Here is a 15,557-nt window from a genome sequence, read left to right on the forward strand (position 1 = left end):
TGCTTGCCGAAAAAAATTAAGGTACTCCAATTTCTAAATTTCTATACGTTTCAAGGTCCCCTGAGTCCAAAAAAGTGGTTTTTGGGTATTGGTCTGTATGTGTGTGTGTGTGTGTGTGTGTGTGTGTGTGTGTGTGTGTGTGTGTGTGTGTGTGTGTGTGTGGTGTGTGTGTGTGTACACGATATCTCATCTCCCAATTAACGGAATGACTTGAAATTTGGATCTTAAGGTCCTTACAATATAAGGATACGACACGAACAATTTCGATCAAATTCAATTAAAGATGGCGGCTAAAATGGCGAAAATGTTGTCAAAAACAGGGTTTTTCGAAATTTTCTCGAAAACGGCTTCAACGATTTTGATCAAATTCATACCTCAATTAGTCATTAATAAGTTCTATCAACTTCCATAAGTCCCATATCTGTAAAAATTTCAGGAGCTCCGCCCCATCTAGGCAAAGTTTGATTTTAGATTCCCAATTATTAGGCTTCAGATACAATTTAAACGTAAACAAATGTAAATGTAACAATTTAAATGTAGACAAAACATTTCAAGTGGAAAAGATTGAGCATGAAAATCCCCACAATTAAAGTTTTGTAACTTTTTCACCTTAAATTGAAAATAAGCTCAAAATTCGGGAAAATGTGATTATTTCAATTGCAAACTGTTGACAACTGTTGATTCTATTAAATCATTCACTATGAAGAGATAGCAGAGCTCGTGTGTCTATAGCGTTATTGTCCTGTCACCAGCTGGCTTAGATCTTTGAATAGTAGTAGACTTGAGATGCGCGAGAACACTACCGTAGCGTCAGGTGATCAATTTTCATAACGGCAAGGAAAGTTGTGTGAGTGCGCCACACCAGATTTTTATTGCTATAAGAAAAAACGACTACCAGTCAGATCGTCTGCAGACGATTGCTTTTGTGGTACATTAGTTCAAATCGATGGGTGCAGGTACAGGGTGTATAATATCATTGATTAAATAAATAATATTTACTTACTTCATTGATGATATGTTATGATAAGATGCACAATATACTGAACGTGTATGTCGGATTTTATTAAAACTTATTCGTTGCTATTGTATCGTGTGGGAGTAAATAGAACATAGCACATTTTTTTTCTTATTTATAATTTTTACAAAGTAGCACTGATTGGGAGAGAAAAACTAAGGATACTCCTTGTACTATTTCTCTCCTAAATTTAGATAACATTTTAAATGTCCGAAATAGGGTTATGGCTACACTTTCCTTAAATTTAGTCCATTTTCACTAAAAAACAACGAAAACTAAGAAACATTGACTGTGTGTTTGTTATTTTTGTGATTGAAAATCACAATTTTTGTGATACATGTCTTGAAATGTATCGATGCATACTGGCCGTGTACGCATCAATGAAACACATTCAATTTTCGTATCAGATATGAGTAAATAGATCATAGCACATTGACTACGTGTCAACGTGTATTCGTTGTTTCTGTAGGTTTAGGTATTGAAATGAAATGAAAAAATCTTTATTATGTATTTCTGTAGTTGTAGATGTTGGAATGTATCGGGACATACTGACCGTGTAGATTTGGTTTTATTTAAACACATTGTTTTTGAATTAAGTATGATCGAATGGACCATATCACATTGACTATGTGTGGCCTTTGTTCTTATTAAGGTGCGTACAGACTTTCGCTCTGCTCCGCAACCGAACGTCACTCCAGCAGAGCGATTGATGATCGACCGCGGAGCAACAGTTGTTCGACCGGGGAACGCGAGAAGATCTAACATCTTCCGTAACGTTCATGATGGGTGCGTGGGCGGAGCGACTGTGGTTCGATGGTGGTACTAGGGCGGTACGAGGGTGGAGCGTGCTCGGTGCGGGTTGGAAGCGCGTATATGTGTACGCAGCTTTAAGGTGCGTACAGATTTTTGCGCCGCGAACATGAGCAATTCACTTTTAATCAGCTGATGCCAAGCTTTTTATATCTGTATCTTACCGTTTCTGTAAAAATACAGATATAATCAGCTGATTAAAAGTGAATTGCTCATGTTCGCGGCACGTATATCTGTACGCACCTTTATATACACATGCTTAAATTGGTCTGTTCATACACTGTCGTGTAAGTTTTTGGTTGTTTTTGTCTCTTTTCTGTATAGGGCTACTTGTAATATAAATAGAAATAAAAATAAAAATCTCAGTACCCTTTTTTGAATTATTTTATCACAACATGTTTCAACATTGACGCCATTTTTGGTTGTTTTTGTATTACTCATGATTAGTCTATCCGCTAGACTTCAAGACGTAACCTATTTCGGGCTATGTGTAACCTTATCTAAATTTGGGAGAGGAATAGCACAAGTTCACCTTATTCTTTTCTCTCCTTATCATTTTGATGATGTACTTATTGTATGAATCAATCAAGAATAAATACCATAGCACATCGTCTATGTGTGCAAGGTGCCATCTGGATCTGGGTGTTTTAAAAGGATGAATGAACATTCCTTTCTTGGTCTCTGTGCAAGGTAGTGCAGATGGTTGGATTTCGTTCCTTGTTTACTACATCAGCTGTTCCATTCATCTGTCGATCAGCTGTTGGGACTTCCTTTGCAGCCGTCCTTGTTTGGGTTTCTGTGTCACATTGTTGGATGTCGGAGATGTGTTTGAAATAATTATGGTGAAACTCATGGTCTCTAGAAAGAGAGTAGGGGTCTTTGGTGAAACTTTGGTTGTGGAAGGGATTTTTCAAAAATTTCAGTCCATAAGAATGAGCTTCAAAATAAAAGACTGAGCGTGTTTTTGGATACAATATGAAACTGAAAATGTATTTGGAAATTACTTCTTGAATTCATTAAAACCCAGCGTCAAAAACGGATAATTCATTGTTTACGACCTCTCGTCTTCTTTAATCATCGTTTAAAAACTTTTATATCTTGCGTCAATGACCTCTTGAAACAGAAGTGATATGCGTAGATAATATTTCTCAATTTTCCGCATTAAATTTTAATTTCATAATAAAACTAAGTTCTGAGTTGTACTTTATTATATGCTCTATGTTTGCTCCATGTATAATGAAGAATGAACTCTATGAATTCCAGGGTAGATGCTCTCATTAGATTCGAAATGTGTGTGCCTCTATACAATCTTCGGTTTATATACTAGCATAGAGAAAAAATACCATAAGTAGATATCCTATGGTATAGGGCGTTTATGTCGCAACTTTTACTGATATCCCAAGCCGATAGTTCACGTAGTTTTTTCCCATGCAGCTGTGTGACACTGATAGTCTCTCATATTGTGCCGTTCATACACTCTCAACCCAACAAAATAGTAAAAATCGACAATAATCAACAGTAATCGGCTTGAGATAACAGTCAGTAAAAGTTGACTGACATAAAGACATAAATTCCCTATACCATGGGATATCTACTTACGCTATTGTTTCTCTATGATACTAGTATGTTATTAAGGTCCGTATGCAGATACTCGGTTTAAACGGAGAAATGTCAGCTGTTCGTTTAAACTCCGTATGAAGCACATTATGATAAATGCAACCATATCTACTAGTAAACGTGGTTTAGCGTTAAACGTAGTTTTAGCATATAATATAGCCCTTAGACTAGTTTTTATAGAGTGCTGATTTTTTTGTAGACTCGACTTAATCAATGTCCTTATGAAAAAAAAATTGAACTATCACTTCCAGTTACATCTCATTAATAAAATGACGTTTGATTTGGTTTTAATTATCTATTAATAATGCTGTAATCAAATAGAAAGTGAATGAATGAAAGTTGATAAATAGTTGTCGACTCACCAATTAAAGGTGCAATGATAATGAAAATTCAGTCCTCAACAAAATAAAATCATTATTTTCATTCATCTTTCCCGCTCTCTCCTATTCAATTTTCTCTTGTTCTCTCTTTTTTCTTTCTCTATTCAAATTTCTCTTGCTTACTGTTTTCCTTTCTCTTTAACTCACGTTTTATCGTATATATTCCTTCCTCTTTTGACCGTTTTTGTGCCTATTTCGGCAGTACATTGTCGTCAGCGTAATTTCACGTTGAAATTAATTATTCTCCCATTGTCTAATGGAAATTCGATACGTTGCTTACTTTGCACCAAACGGGGTCGAATCTTGTTGACCTCGCTTCCTCTATCCGTTCCCGCCTCACACCAATTCTCTCCTCCTTTTCCTCTCTCTTTCTTTCCTCTTTCGGGCGACATTCTTGGTGAAACGCGCGCAAAAACCGCGAAATTTTTTTTGTCAATATCAGTTTAGTGCTGGTTACGTTGACCGACCGTCAACTCTATAGTTATAAAACAGTGATAAAATTGTAGATTAGGTGACAATAACAAGGTTCAAGGTCGTGGGATATAAAAGTTGGACTTTCACATTACAACCTTACTTGCTATTCGTGTAGAGTTTTGTAGGTTATGTGTGAGTCATATGAGTAGTCATATAAACAGGCACAGCATTTGTTGTGGTGCATTTGTTCAAATATGTAGATGTTTCTGTGCTGTTTCAATACAAAGTTCGGTATTGGTGATTTGAAATCTTTGTGCTCTATACGATCATATTTTTTTAGATCTCTGTATAGAGTGGGATTCTTTTTGTAAAAAAATTCTGGTTATATATTCTTTATCACTGTTCATATGGTGGGCAATATCAGAGACAAATAATACAAGTACGTATTTGACGGTATCTTTACTCTATTTCTATACTAAAATAGTGTCCGAAAAATAAGGTTCAATAATAAATGTAATGATAAGTTTTTCTTGTTTTACCATTGACCTTTACGAGAGAGATAAATTACTAGACAACATTACCTATATCATAGAGAAACGATAGCATAAGTAGATATCCCATGGTATAGGGCGTTTATGTCGCAAGTTTTACTGTTATCCCAAGCCGATAGTTCACATAGTTCTTTCCTATGCAGCTGTGTGACGCTGGTAGTCTCTCAAATTGTGCTGTTTATACACTATCTCCCCAATAAAACATTAAAAATGGACAATAATCGGCTTGAGATAACAGTAAAAGTTGCGACTTAAATTCCCTATACCATGGGATATCTACTTAAGCTATTGTTTCTTTATTCCTATATGTATTTCATTACGTATAAATGTCACTGCATCTCACCAACAACAAACAGTGTATGAAAATTTTGCCATTAATTTAATAGGAGTTTTCGAGTTATAGGGTTTTAGAGTTATAGGGATTATAGAGTTTTCGAGTTGAATATGTTTCGAGTTGATTAAGCTATACAAAATAGGAGTAATTTATTAATCCCTTCAAGTATCTTATAGATACAACAATATTTCAAAATTGTTGATACATCAGCAGTAAAGGACGGATATTGTTTTGCCATTTGACTTTCAATACCCCCACTGGCGAACAAGAAAGAGTTATCTTATGCCAGTGGTTTTTTCACTTACCGTTTATTATTATTACATTTTGGTTGGATTGTGTTGTCATGTTGAGCTTTGTTTCATTTATGTATATGTATTTATGAGTGTGGAATAAATTTGAATTTGAATATTGTGAGTAGATAATAACTTTGAGATTATCCAATTTTAATGCTATCATTTTCCAGTTATTGTAGGGCGCTAAACGTCAGTGTCTAAATCAGCGTCTATTGACTAAACTTCAATACCCTTGAAACAACATTTTTTTCTCTCAGTCCCTTGAAATATTTCATCCGGTCTCTGGATAAACTGTACAGTAATTTTCAAACAGTACAATTAGATCAGTTGAATAAACTGTAAAACTCTGGTCACCAATAATCTACATTATGATAATATACGTAAAAATATGTCAAACAACCCTTGACACAACATTTTTTTCTCTCAGTCCCTTGAAATATTTTATCCGGGCACTGGATAAATTGCAAAGTAATTTTCAAATAGTAGCCTACTATTCGATCAGTTGAATAAACTGTAAAACTCTGGCCACCAATAATCTACAGTATGATAAGATAAGTAAAAATATGTCAAATAAGTTCAAGAAAGTGAAAAAGTGACAGTACAAAAACAAAAACAGCTCAACTTTGACCACAGACAATTTAAAGCTTCTTCTCTGTTCTTTGTCCTTTGACCAATCTTTCACATTTTGTTTCTTATCATTCACTTAAGATTCAATTCAAATCTGTGTGTCCCAAAATTCCATTTTTGAACTGAATATTTATTTAATATATAGCCCGTTCACTGGCTATTTGAAACCAGGAAAGCTCGAGTGAAAAGAAGAGGATCTACTCAAGTGTTCTTGGAACTATTTTGTCTTGATTGTTGATGCAAAATGGCGGATACGTGGGTGTTTGAGCATGCTCATACTAGGGCACACACACTTGTGAAGACTGACACACTGACCCGCATGCAAAACTGGCAAGTCTAGGGGGGCCGGGAGGGTTCAGAGGGGGAGGACCTCTTTTACATTCCGTGCTGGTGCAACTTGTGATCCTTTTCGGAGAGAGAGAGAGAAAATTAGTGAGAGGGCATCCTGTTCCTTGACGTAAGCTGGCTTGATACAGTCATCGAACTGTTTCTATATGTATACTGAATGGGGAACTGTACATGTGTATAAAACAGGTGCCTGGTGCCGTTATGTTGTGTGAGAGCCAGCTATAGGGTGGTCCACGTTATAATGGCAGTGGATAAAGATAGAAGAATAGCGATGCCGATTCTCTGCATTAATTAATTATATTTCTACACTGTCAGAAACATAATTGACATCGTTGTGGACCTAGAAAAGGATAGTACAACCGGCTTTGTCGAATGATGGACAAGGATAGCAAAACCAAAGTTGATCAAATACTGTCATTATAACGTGGACCTCACTATATGTTGTTGTACAGTATTGTGTTGTGCCTGTACTTGTACTGTACAGTTTATCAATGTAATGGTGTTGAGTACGTTCAATTTCTGTTTCATGAAACTTTTCAATTATTAGTTTGTGAAGATACTGATTTCGTCTGTTGTGAAGTCTCTCATAGTTTTTGTAATAGTTTGAAAGTTCCAGAAACATTCTGACAACGCCAAAATTTGGTCCGCTGGAAGCTCAAGTCTTTATTCATGTTACCCAAACTATCATTGACCGAGCGAAGTGAGGTCTAAGATTCTCTTAATGTTTATATGTTGCGCATTTACGGCGAAACGCGGTAATAGATTTTCATGAAATTTGACAGGTATGTTCCTTTTTTAATAGCGGGTCGACGTATATACAAGGTTTTTGGAAATTTTGTATTTCAAGGATAATACAAAAGGAAAAAGGAGCCTCCTCCATACGCCAATATTAGAGTAAAAATCAGACTATAGAATTATTCATCATAAATCAGCTGACAAGTGATTACACAGATGTGTGGAGAAGCCAGTCTATTGCTGTATTTCCATAAGGTCTATAGTTTCAATCAGGTACTTGTGGATGAAGAATACTGCGTGAGGTCTACTGTTTACAGAACTACTAGTAATGTAGTGATATACTTAAGAGTACTGTTGCATTTTCTTGTGCATATCTCTAACATCAACTTGCTGTGCAGGATAATATATGACTGACTATCAACATTTAGTTATTTCTTCAACCGTAATTTACTGTCCAACTCAATTTCAATCCTAGTGTCTAGAATTCTACAGTTAAGCTGCGTTTACACCAAAGTTATTAACAAAATGTTTATTTTCCCATCCTTATAGATTCTATTAGATTGAACATAACTTATCATTACACGCATGATGTGCATAGTGTTTGTCATGTGTATGATAATTAGTTATGTTCAATCTAAAGGTGCGTACAGATATACGCGCCGCGAACATGAGCTATTCACTTTTAATCAGTTGATGCCAAGCTTTTTATAACTGTATCTTACCGTTTCTGTAAAAATACAGATATAATCAGCTGATTAAAAGTGAATTGCTCATGTTCGCGGCGCGTATATCTGTACGCACCTTAATAGAATCTATAAGGGCGGAGAAATAAACATTTTGTTAATAACTTTGGTGTAAACGGAGCTTAACTGTTCATTTATAGAATCTGTATAGAATCCATTCTGTCTTGCAATTTGCAAGAGTACTTTTCTTTGCGTTCCATTAACAGCAGCTGCTCTCATGGGTGATAAGGCTAGTCACTATTTTGTGAAGTTTTATTGTGTTATTTCACTGTATCACCCTCGAATATCAGCTGGTGTTTTGCTCAAGATATCCCTCAACCCTATCCCTCAGTTTGAACAAAAATGATACGAATGGAAAACATTCTATTTTCTTTGGTATATGCCCACAGAGTAACAATAACACAGAGAAACAATATCAGGCCAATGAAAGGTCCTTCCTTATTTCATGGTTTGACGTATCACCTATCCCGTACTACTGTGTATATAAATCACTTCACTTATATGGGCTACTTTTGTTCAAATTAATAAAAACAATATAAAAACTTGTAGGCCTAGTACCCTTTATTAAAAACTTTAAAATATTTTAATATTTATGACCTATGGTCGAAACTAGTCGTTAAAATATTTTAAAGTTTTTAATAAAGGCTACTACAAGTTTTTATATTGTTTTTATTACTGTGTATATCTATTCTGGCGGTATAGTTTTGTGAATTGTTTCAGTAAGTTTCCCTATATTCTTCTCGTGTTTTGCTCATGGTATCTCTGAACCCTACTTTGACCATTTTCATTGTTATACATTGTCATTTGTGATAAAGAAGCAATAAATAAATGAAACCCTCAGTATAATGATGTGCCACATATTCTGTCCTACAGTTTATATCAATACTGTCAGTATATTTTTGTGTATTGCCAGTAAGGTATCCTGTATTCCTGTATTCGGTATAATTTACCGAGGATGGTTATAGGTCTATTTTAAATTATTCAAGTTTTGAGTAGGTCAAGTTTTAGTTTGTCAAGTTTTAAATTAGACCCTTGCGGAGCACGGGTTACCTGCTAGTCTCTAATAAAGACAATAAGGATATTACATTATTGAATGAAAAAGACTAAGAAATTGTCAAAAAACCACTGATTTATTGATAATTAGAAAGACCGGTTTCGGTTATTACACCATTGTCAATCTCTGATAAACTCAGTGAATTGTTTATCAGAGATTGACAATGGTGTAATAACTGAAACCGGTCTTTCTAATTATCAATTAACAAACTCAGTGAATTGCTTATCAGAGATTGACAATGGTGCAATAACCGAAACCGGTCTTTCTAATTATCAATAAATCAGTGGTTTTTTGACAATTTCTTAGTCTTTTTCATTCAATATGAATAATTACCACAATATCAACTTCTCAACTACACAAAAAGCAAAAAAAAAAGATATTACATTATGCCAATATATTTGCTACTTCTTTCAATTTTTGTTTTCTGGTTCTATTTCTATTCATTGTTTTTATTTCTATTCACTTTTCCCGTTTTATATTTATGCTTTTTATTTCTATTTTTTATATTTATTTTATGAATTTGTTGTGTTGTAGGTATCCTGGAGATGACGACAGCAGCGGAGAGCAGCATTCAGTTCAGCGGGCACACGCTGGACAAAGCAACCAAAGCCAAGGTGACGCTCGAGAACTACTACAGCAACCTCATCGCTCAGCATGTCGAGAGGAAGCAGAGGTTAGTATGGTGCTATTGCTATCCTTGTCTTGCTAATCAAACAGTTGGGAACTTTGGAAGGCGGGAAGATGGGCTTCATGCTAGAATAAATTTAATAGTTTGCGTAAAAAAATGTTGACAATAAGATTAAAGGCACATTATAGAACCAATCAAATAGTCTAAAAGATTCAATATAAATTATTGTAGATTGATAAAGAGGTTGCAGAGGTTAGTTGATATTGCTATCCTTATCTTGCTAATCAAACAGTTGGGGATTGGAGAAGGATGGAAGAGAAGACTTCAAGTTAGAATCAATTAAATAGTTTGTATCTTAATTGTAATGAAATGTTAATAATTAAAGGCACATGATAGAATCAATCAAATTGTATGAAAGATTCACAACAGATTGATTGATTGATTGAGTACTTTATTTATGTAGATTACAATATATACTGTCTTATACACTTATTTACAATAGCTTACAATACAGCAAAATTATAGATGAATTTACATGATATAGATTAAGAAAATAATTATTGAACTGTATATGATATGAAAGAGCAATTTGTAATATAATAACTATAGATAATAATTATATTGTTATGCATCTACATAAATTGGCGGCGGAGCTTTGGACATATCAATGTCCATTCTTCGGAAAGAATATTAAAAAATATCCTCCCCACTAACTCTCTACCAAAAGATTGTAGATATCTTTACTAAAAGATCTCTACAGATTGTAGATTGATGAAGAGGAAGAAGAGTATAATAAATAAATGAATAAGAGTTGATAACCAAATAGTTAAGGAAGAGGAAAGAAACTCAATGCTGGAATTAATGAAATAGTCTGTCTCTTGGTTAGAATAATAAGTTCACAATAAATAGTAGAGAAATGAAATGAACTGAAAATATTTCTTAGGTGAGTTAGGACTTTTTAGTACTCTGTAACATTAACTCTGGAAAACCAGGAATTACTCATTAATTTTCTATTTTAAAATGGGTGGCCACCCTGAATTTTAATAATTGTAATAAATAAATTATTAATTATTAATTCAACTCTACAAATTACTACTAAAAGTTTCAAGTTTCAAGTTCATTTATTGACACACTTTACAATTTACAATAATAAATAATACACAAAACATTACAAAACAATAATATAAAGTGGTTAGGTAACCTCATTTGAAAAAACGTGTTGAGGCACCATAAAATTAAACATACATTCTTATGTGGTTTTACTTGATGTTTGTGTGTTTTTATTTATACTTATTTGAAAATATACATTTTTTTCACGTAGACTGGCGAAGTTGGAGGAGTCGCTGAAGGACGAAGGCCTCTCGGAGGCACAGAAGCAGGAGAAGCGGCAACTGCATGCGCAGAAGGAGACAGAGTTCCTGCGACTGAAGCGGTCGCGACTCGGTGTCGACGACTTTGAGCCCTTGAAGGTCATCGGGCGCGGCGCTTTTGGCGAGGTAGGCTACACAATTATTGCTAAAATATTTATCCAATTAATCTATTTCAAAAGTTGACACGAATTTTCAAAACAAGTATAACAATGTGAAAGGGTACAAAAATAACTAGACAATTATAAATAAAAAAAATATATTCAGGGTGAGTCATATTTATGGGAACCCTTCAATAAGTTGGAGACTGTTGTAGATATACTACTGTAACTTCCAGGATAAGTTATTGGTCTACCTTTTGACGTACAACTGAATTTCAACTTCTCATAAGGGGGTAACTTAGGGGTTGTTACTCGAATATTTTAAATGTAAACACCCATTGTGTGATTCATCATTTCAAAGGCCTTTTCAAAACAAGAAAGATGACATCAATAAAAATGTTCTATGATATATACGTATCCAAAATGGCGACTGATTGAATTTCTGTGGCGACTGACTGAGTTTTAGTTTTTAACCCTTTCGGTACTGGGTTTTTCTAATAGGAAGTGGTACGCTCAGCTGGGTTTTCTAGAAAATCTTGTTTAAGGAAATGAGGGGTTGTAACTCAAATATTTTGAATGTAAACACCCATTGTGTGGGACATCAATTTAAAGGCCTTTTCAAAACAAGAAAAGAAATACATATAAAAACATATCAATAAAAATGTTCTATGTTACTTGTATCCAAAATGGCGATTTACCAATCATTTCTTTGAAAACTAAAACTTCAATCAGCCGCCATTTCGGATACGACCAATAACTTATCCTGAATGTTGAAGTATTATAAATAAATAAAGGTTTTTATTGAACGTAATACATTTTTTAAAATAATCAAGTAAATGTTGATACATATTTATTGTCAGCGTTTTCTCCTTGGCTGAGTGCCGTCAGGAGGTGCGTTACAGTATAATATCTAGAACATTCTCCAACTTATTGAAGGGTTCCCATGCATATGACTCACTCTGTATATGCAATGTAGTCCAATATCATGTAATATAATATTGATCGATTTTTCAAAAAGTACACTAATTGTTGTTATTAGTTTAATATAAAAAATAGAAGTAATAGAAGGCAGAAACGGCACCAGCTGTGACAATTAAAGCTGGATTGCCATATATCAGTATCAGTGAACGTGTCCGGTACAGTAAAAATATAATTCCTATGAGTTCTAATTGGACTATTCTTCGGGTTTAAGTGGGAATAGTCCCATTAGAACTAATAGGAATTATATTTTTAATGTGCCGGTCACTGACTCTGATTAGTGGGAATCCGCCTTGAAGATTCGAACATTGAGAAGTATGCTTGAAGAACTGATATAAATTATTGTTCTACTCTCAAACAAATTCTAATCAATAGTCATAAATAAAAATATAAATCTGAATACGCTTTTTAAAATTGTTTAGCCACAAAAAGGGTACTCAGATGTCTACTTTTATTTATATTCAATAAATAAATATTCAACAGTAGCCCTAAATAAAAAAGACAACAGTAGCCCTAAATAAAAAAGACAACACTAGTCAATATCGTCATTGATTATTCTTTTATTCTTGATTGATTCGTACAATAAGTACATCATCTGAATGATGGGGAGAGGAAAAATAAGGTAACCTTGTGCTATTCCTCTCCCAAATTTAGATAAGGTTACACATTGTCCGAAATAGGTTAATTTTATATACCCATTCTTCACTTAATGTATTATTAGTGTATTATTAATTTATTATTCTTTTATTATTAATGTATTATTCTTTAATACATTAATAAACTAACAAATCCTGTTCATGTGTTTTTGAATCATTATCCTTATCCTTTTTTGTTCAGGTGCGACTGGTGCAGAAGAAAGACACAGGACACGTGTACGCGATGAAGATCCTGCGCAAGGCGGACATGTTGGAAAAAGAGCAGGTGGCGCATGTGCGTGCGGAGAGAGACGTGTTAGTGGAGGCCGACCATCAGTGGGTTGTCAAAATGTACTACAGCTTTCAGGTAAAATGCACTTTTTATCACACATTCCTTTTTGACGACAAAATTCCAATAAGACAATTTTAAAAACTTTAAACTTCATGCATTACTCAACCTCTAACGAAGTTTCTCTTCAAACTGTCAGCATTGGTTTAATGGGAAGCATTGATGTAATTTATGAGTAATGCAGACAGTCTGAAGAGAAACTAACTTCAGCGCAAAACATCAAAATTTGAAATAGTGTCTCTCCAGTTCAAAAATATCAAAAGTGAACAATTTTAAATTATTAACTTCTAACACAATGAAGATCAATAATAAGTAAATCTCCGATTTCCAATGAATTTTGGATAGAAAAATAACACAATTTGTTCTAGGGGAATTTTGACAAATTTCCATTGATGCGTGATAACTTCCAGTAAACCCAATTGTGGTATTTTTCTGTACTGGAGAGCAGAAATTATTGAGAATAACACAAATGGTTCTTTTTCTTTGACTGAAACTTTTGGAAAAATGCGTGATAACTTCCAGTAAACCCAATTGTGGTATTTTTCTGTACTAGAGAGCAGAAATTATTGAGAATAACACAAATGATTATTTTTTATTGACTGACACTTTTGGAAAAAGGACCATATTATTCGGGACTCAAGCTTTTCAACTGTCTGCCTGAAAGAATTAGGTTATGTGGTAGTCATTGGCTATTCTTGTCTTCAATTACTAATGTACTTGTAAAAGCGTGTCCCTATACAATGGAGGAATGTTGCAGTGCCTTTACACTTTGAGTTAATACAAATGCAATACACTTTGCGTAGAAAAAATGTTCATGACATGTTACATGCCACTTGAGCTCTGCTCAGATTTGTGGCTTCACGTAACAAATGATGATAATAATAATAACAATAATATTTACTTAGAGTACTTAAGGCGGCACAATAATGTTGCAAGAATAGTATATTTAGAATTGCAACTGAAGAATGGTATGATAAATGAAACTCCACCATACTATTCATATACACCACCTGCATTTGCTGAGAAAAACCATGTCAAGATCTATTGGGATGCTCAGATGATCACTGATAGGCAGGTCCTACATAACAAGCCTGATATCCTCTTGATGGACATGTTGAGAAAATAAGCTATCATAATTGATGTTGCGGTGCCAGCTGATGAGAATGCTCAAAAGACCCATGGAGAGAAACTCAGGAAATATCAGGAACTCGCATTCGAACTCAAAAATATGTATGGCTTGCACAAGGTCAAAATATTGCCAATTATTATAACTGTGGGTGAGCTGATACCAAAAACAACAGTGGATGCTGCAAAATCATTGACGTTTCAGACAATCTACTAGAGAACATGCAAAAATCAGTTCTTCTAGATACGGCACGTATAGTACGTCAAACACTGCAATGTACCTGGTAGTTTAAATGTAGGCTGATGAGAACGATCTGAACAATAGCGAAGAATTGGAGGTTGCATGTAAACGCCCCTATTATTTGTATAATCCGCAAAAGCGTCAATAATAATAATATTAATGCTTTTGAATCTTTAATACTTTTTTTAACATAGGTAAGGGTTAATTTGTAACGGTCATATTATATTATCGTCATATAATGTCAGTATGTTGTGTTTAGGACACGATAAACTGATACACATTTTGTTGCTTAATACTTTCCCAGCTCATGCTCTGTACTAACCACAACATTTGCTGTGTAATACCAGAGACAAACAAGTAACCTAACCTAACCTTACGCTTATCCTTTCTCTATGGTAATAGAATAGACTACTATTATCATTTGATGTAAGTATGTTGAATGTATGTTAGTACTGTATGTAATGAGAGTGTATGTTGTGTATAGGACACGATAAACTGATATATTGTTGCTTAATACTTTCTCAGCCCATATGCTCAGTATACTAACCACAACATTTACTATGTAATACTATTATGATTTGATGTAAGTATGTTGAATGTATGTTAGTACTGTATGTAATGAGAGTGTGTCGTGTGTAGGACACGATAAACCTGTACCTGATAATGGAGTTCTTGCCGGGCGGGGACATGATGACCCTGCTGATGAAGAAGGACACACTGAGCGAGGAGTGCACCCAGTTCTACATCGCCGAGACTGCGCTCGCCATTGATTCCATCCACAAGCTCGGATTCATTCACAGGTCAGTTTTGTGCATCCACCCAATAAACTGGCTTTATTCCCGTCATGCATCAGTATTTGATTAACATTGGTGTTTTTATAATTCGACAAAACAGATAGCCTTATCCTTCTCTAGCTCCGTGCAACGTTGCCGGATCGTTTTTCAACAATGAAGAAATATCATCAATAATTATTATTAAACGAAAATCCAAATAAAATGCTGTAAATCACCCCGAAGACTGCTGCTACTGCAAATATTGACAACAGGGTAAACAGCTAGATGGAAATTCGATGAGCACCATGTAACATATTTAAATCTGGGTAGATGAAAAGCCCTAACAGAAATAGTAATAGGTCTAAAAATAAAGTAATTGGCTAATATCGCCAAGCAGATAATAAACAAGATTAGATAACATCAGCTTGTTCTGGCTAAA

The 15,557-nt window shown here is 34.5% G+C and overlaps 1 protein-coding gene across 4 annotated transcripts in view; it reads left to right on the forward strand.

The window, feature by feature from the left end:
- The window catches only part of LOC111046393 (serine/threonine-protein kinase tricornered), a 325,540-nt gene that overhangs the window by 285,801 nt on the left and 24,182 nt on the right, over positions 1-15,557 (forward strand). For 3 of the 4 annotated variants that reach the window (XM_039429978.1, XM_039429979.1, XM_039429977.1), the window contains 4 exons: positions 9,456-9,594; positions 10,871-11,045; positions 12,833-12,997; positions 14,985-15,145. In XM_039429978.1, the coding sequence (XP_039285912.1) occupies positions 9,456-9,594; positions 10,871-11,045; positions 12,833-12,997; positions 14,985-15,145 (640 nt within the window). Of the gene's footprint in view, positions 1-4,525; positions 4,676-9,455; positions 9,595-10,870; positions 11,046-12,832; positions 12,998-14,984; positions 15,146-15,557 lie in introns of those variants that run through there. The other variant, XM_039429981.1, reaches the window with a different exon arrangement.

This window comes from Nilaparvata lugens, chromosome 6, assembly GCF_014356525.2.
Source record: "Nilaparvata lugens isolate BPH chromosome 6, ASM1435652v1, whole genome shotgun sequence".
In the NCBI taxonomy this organism is placed as follows: Eukaryota; Metazoa; Arthropoda; class Insecta; order Hemiptera; family Delphacidae; genus Nilaparvata; species Nilaparvata lugens.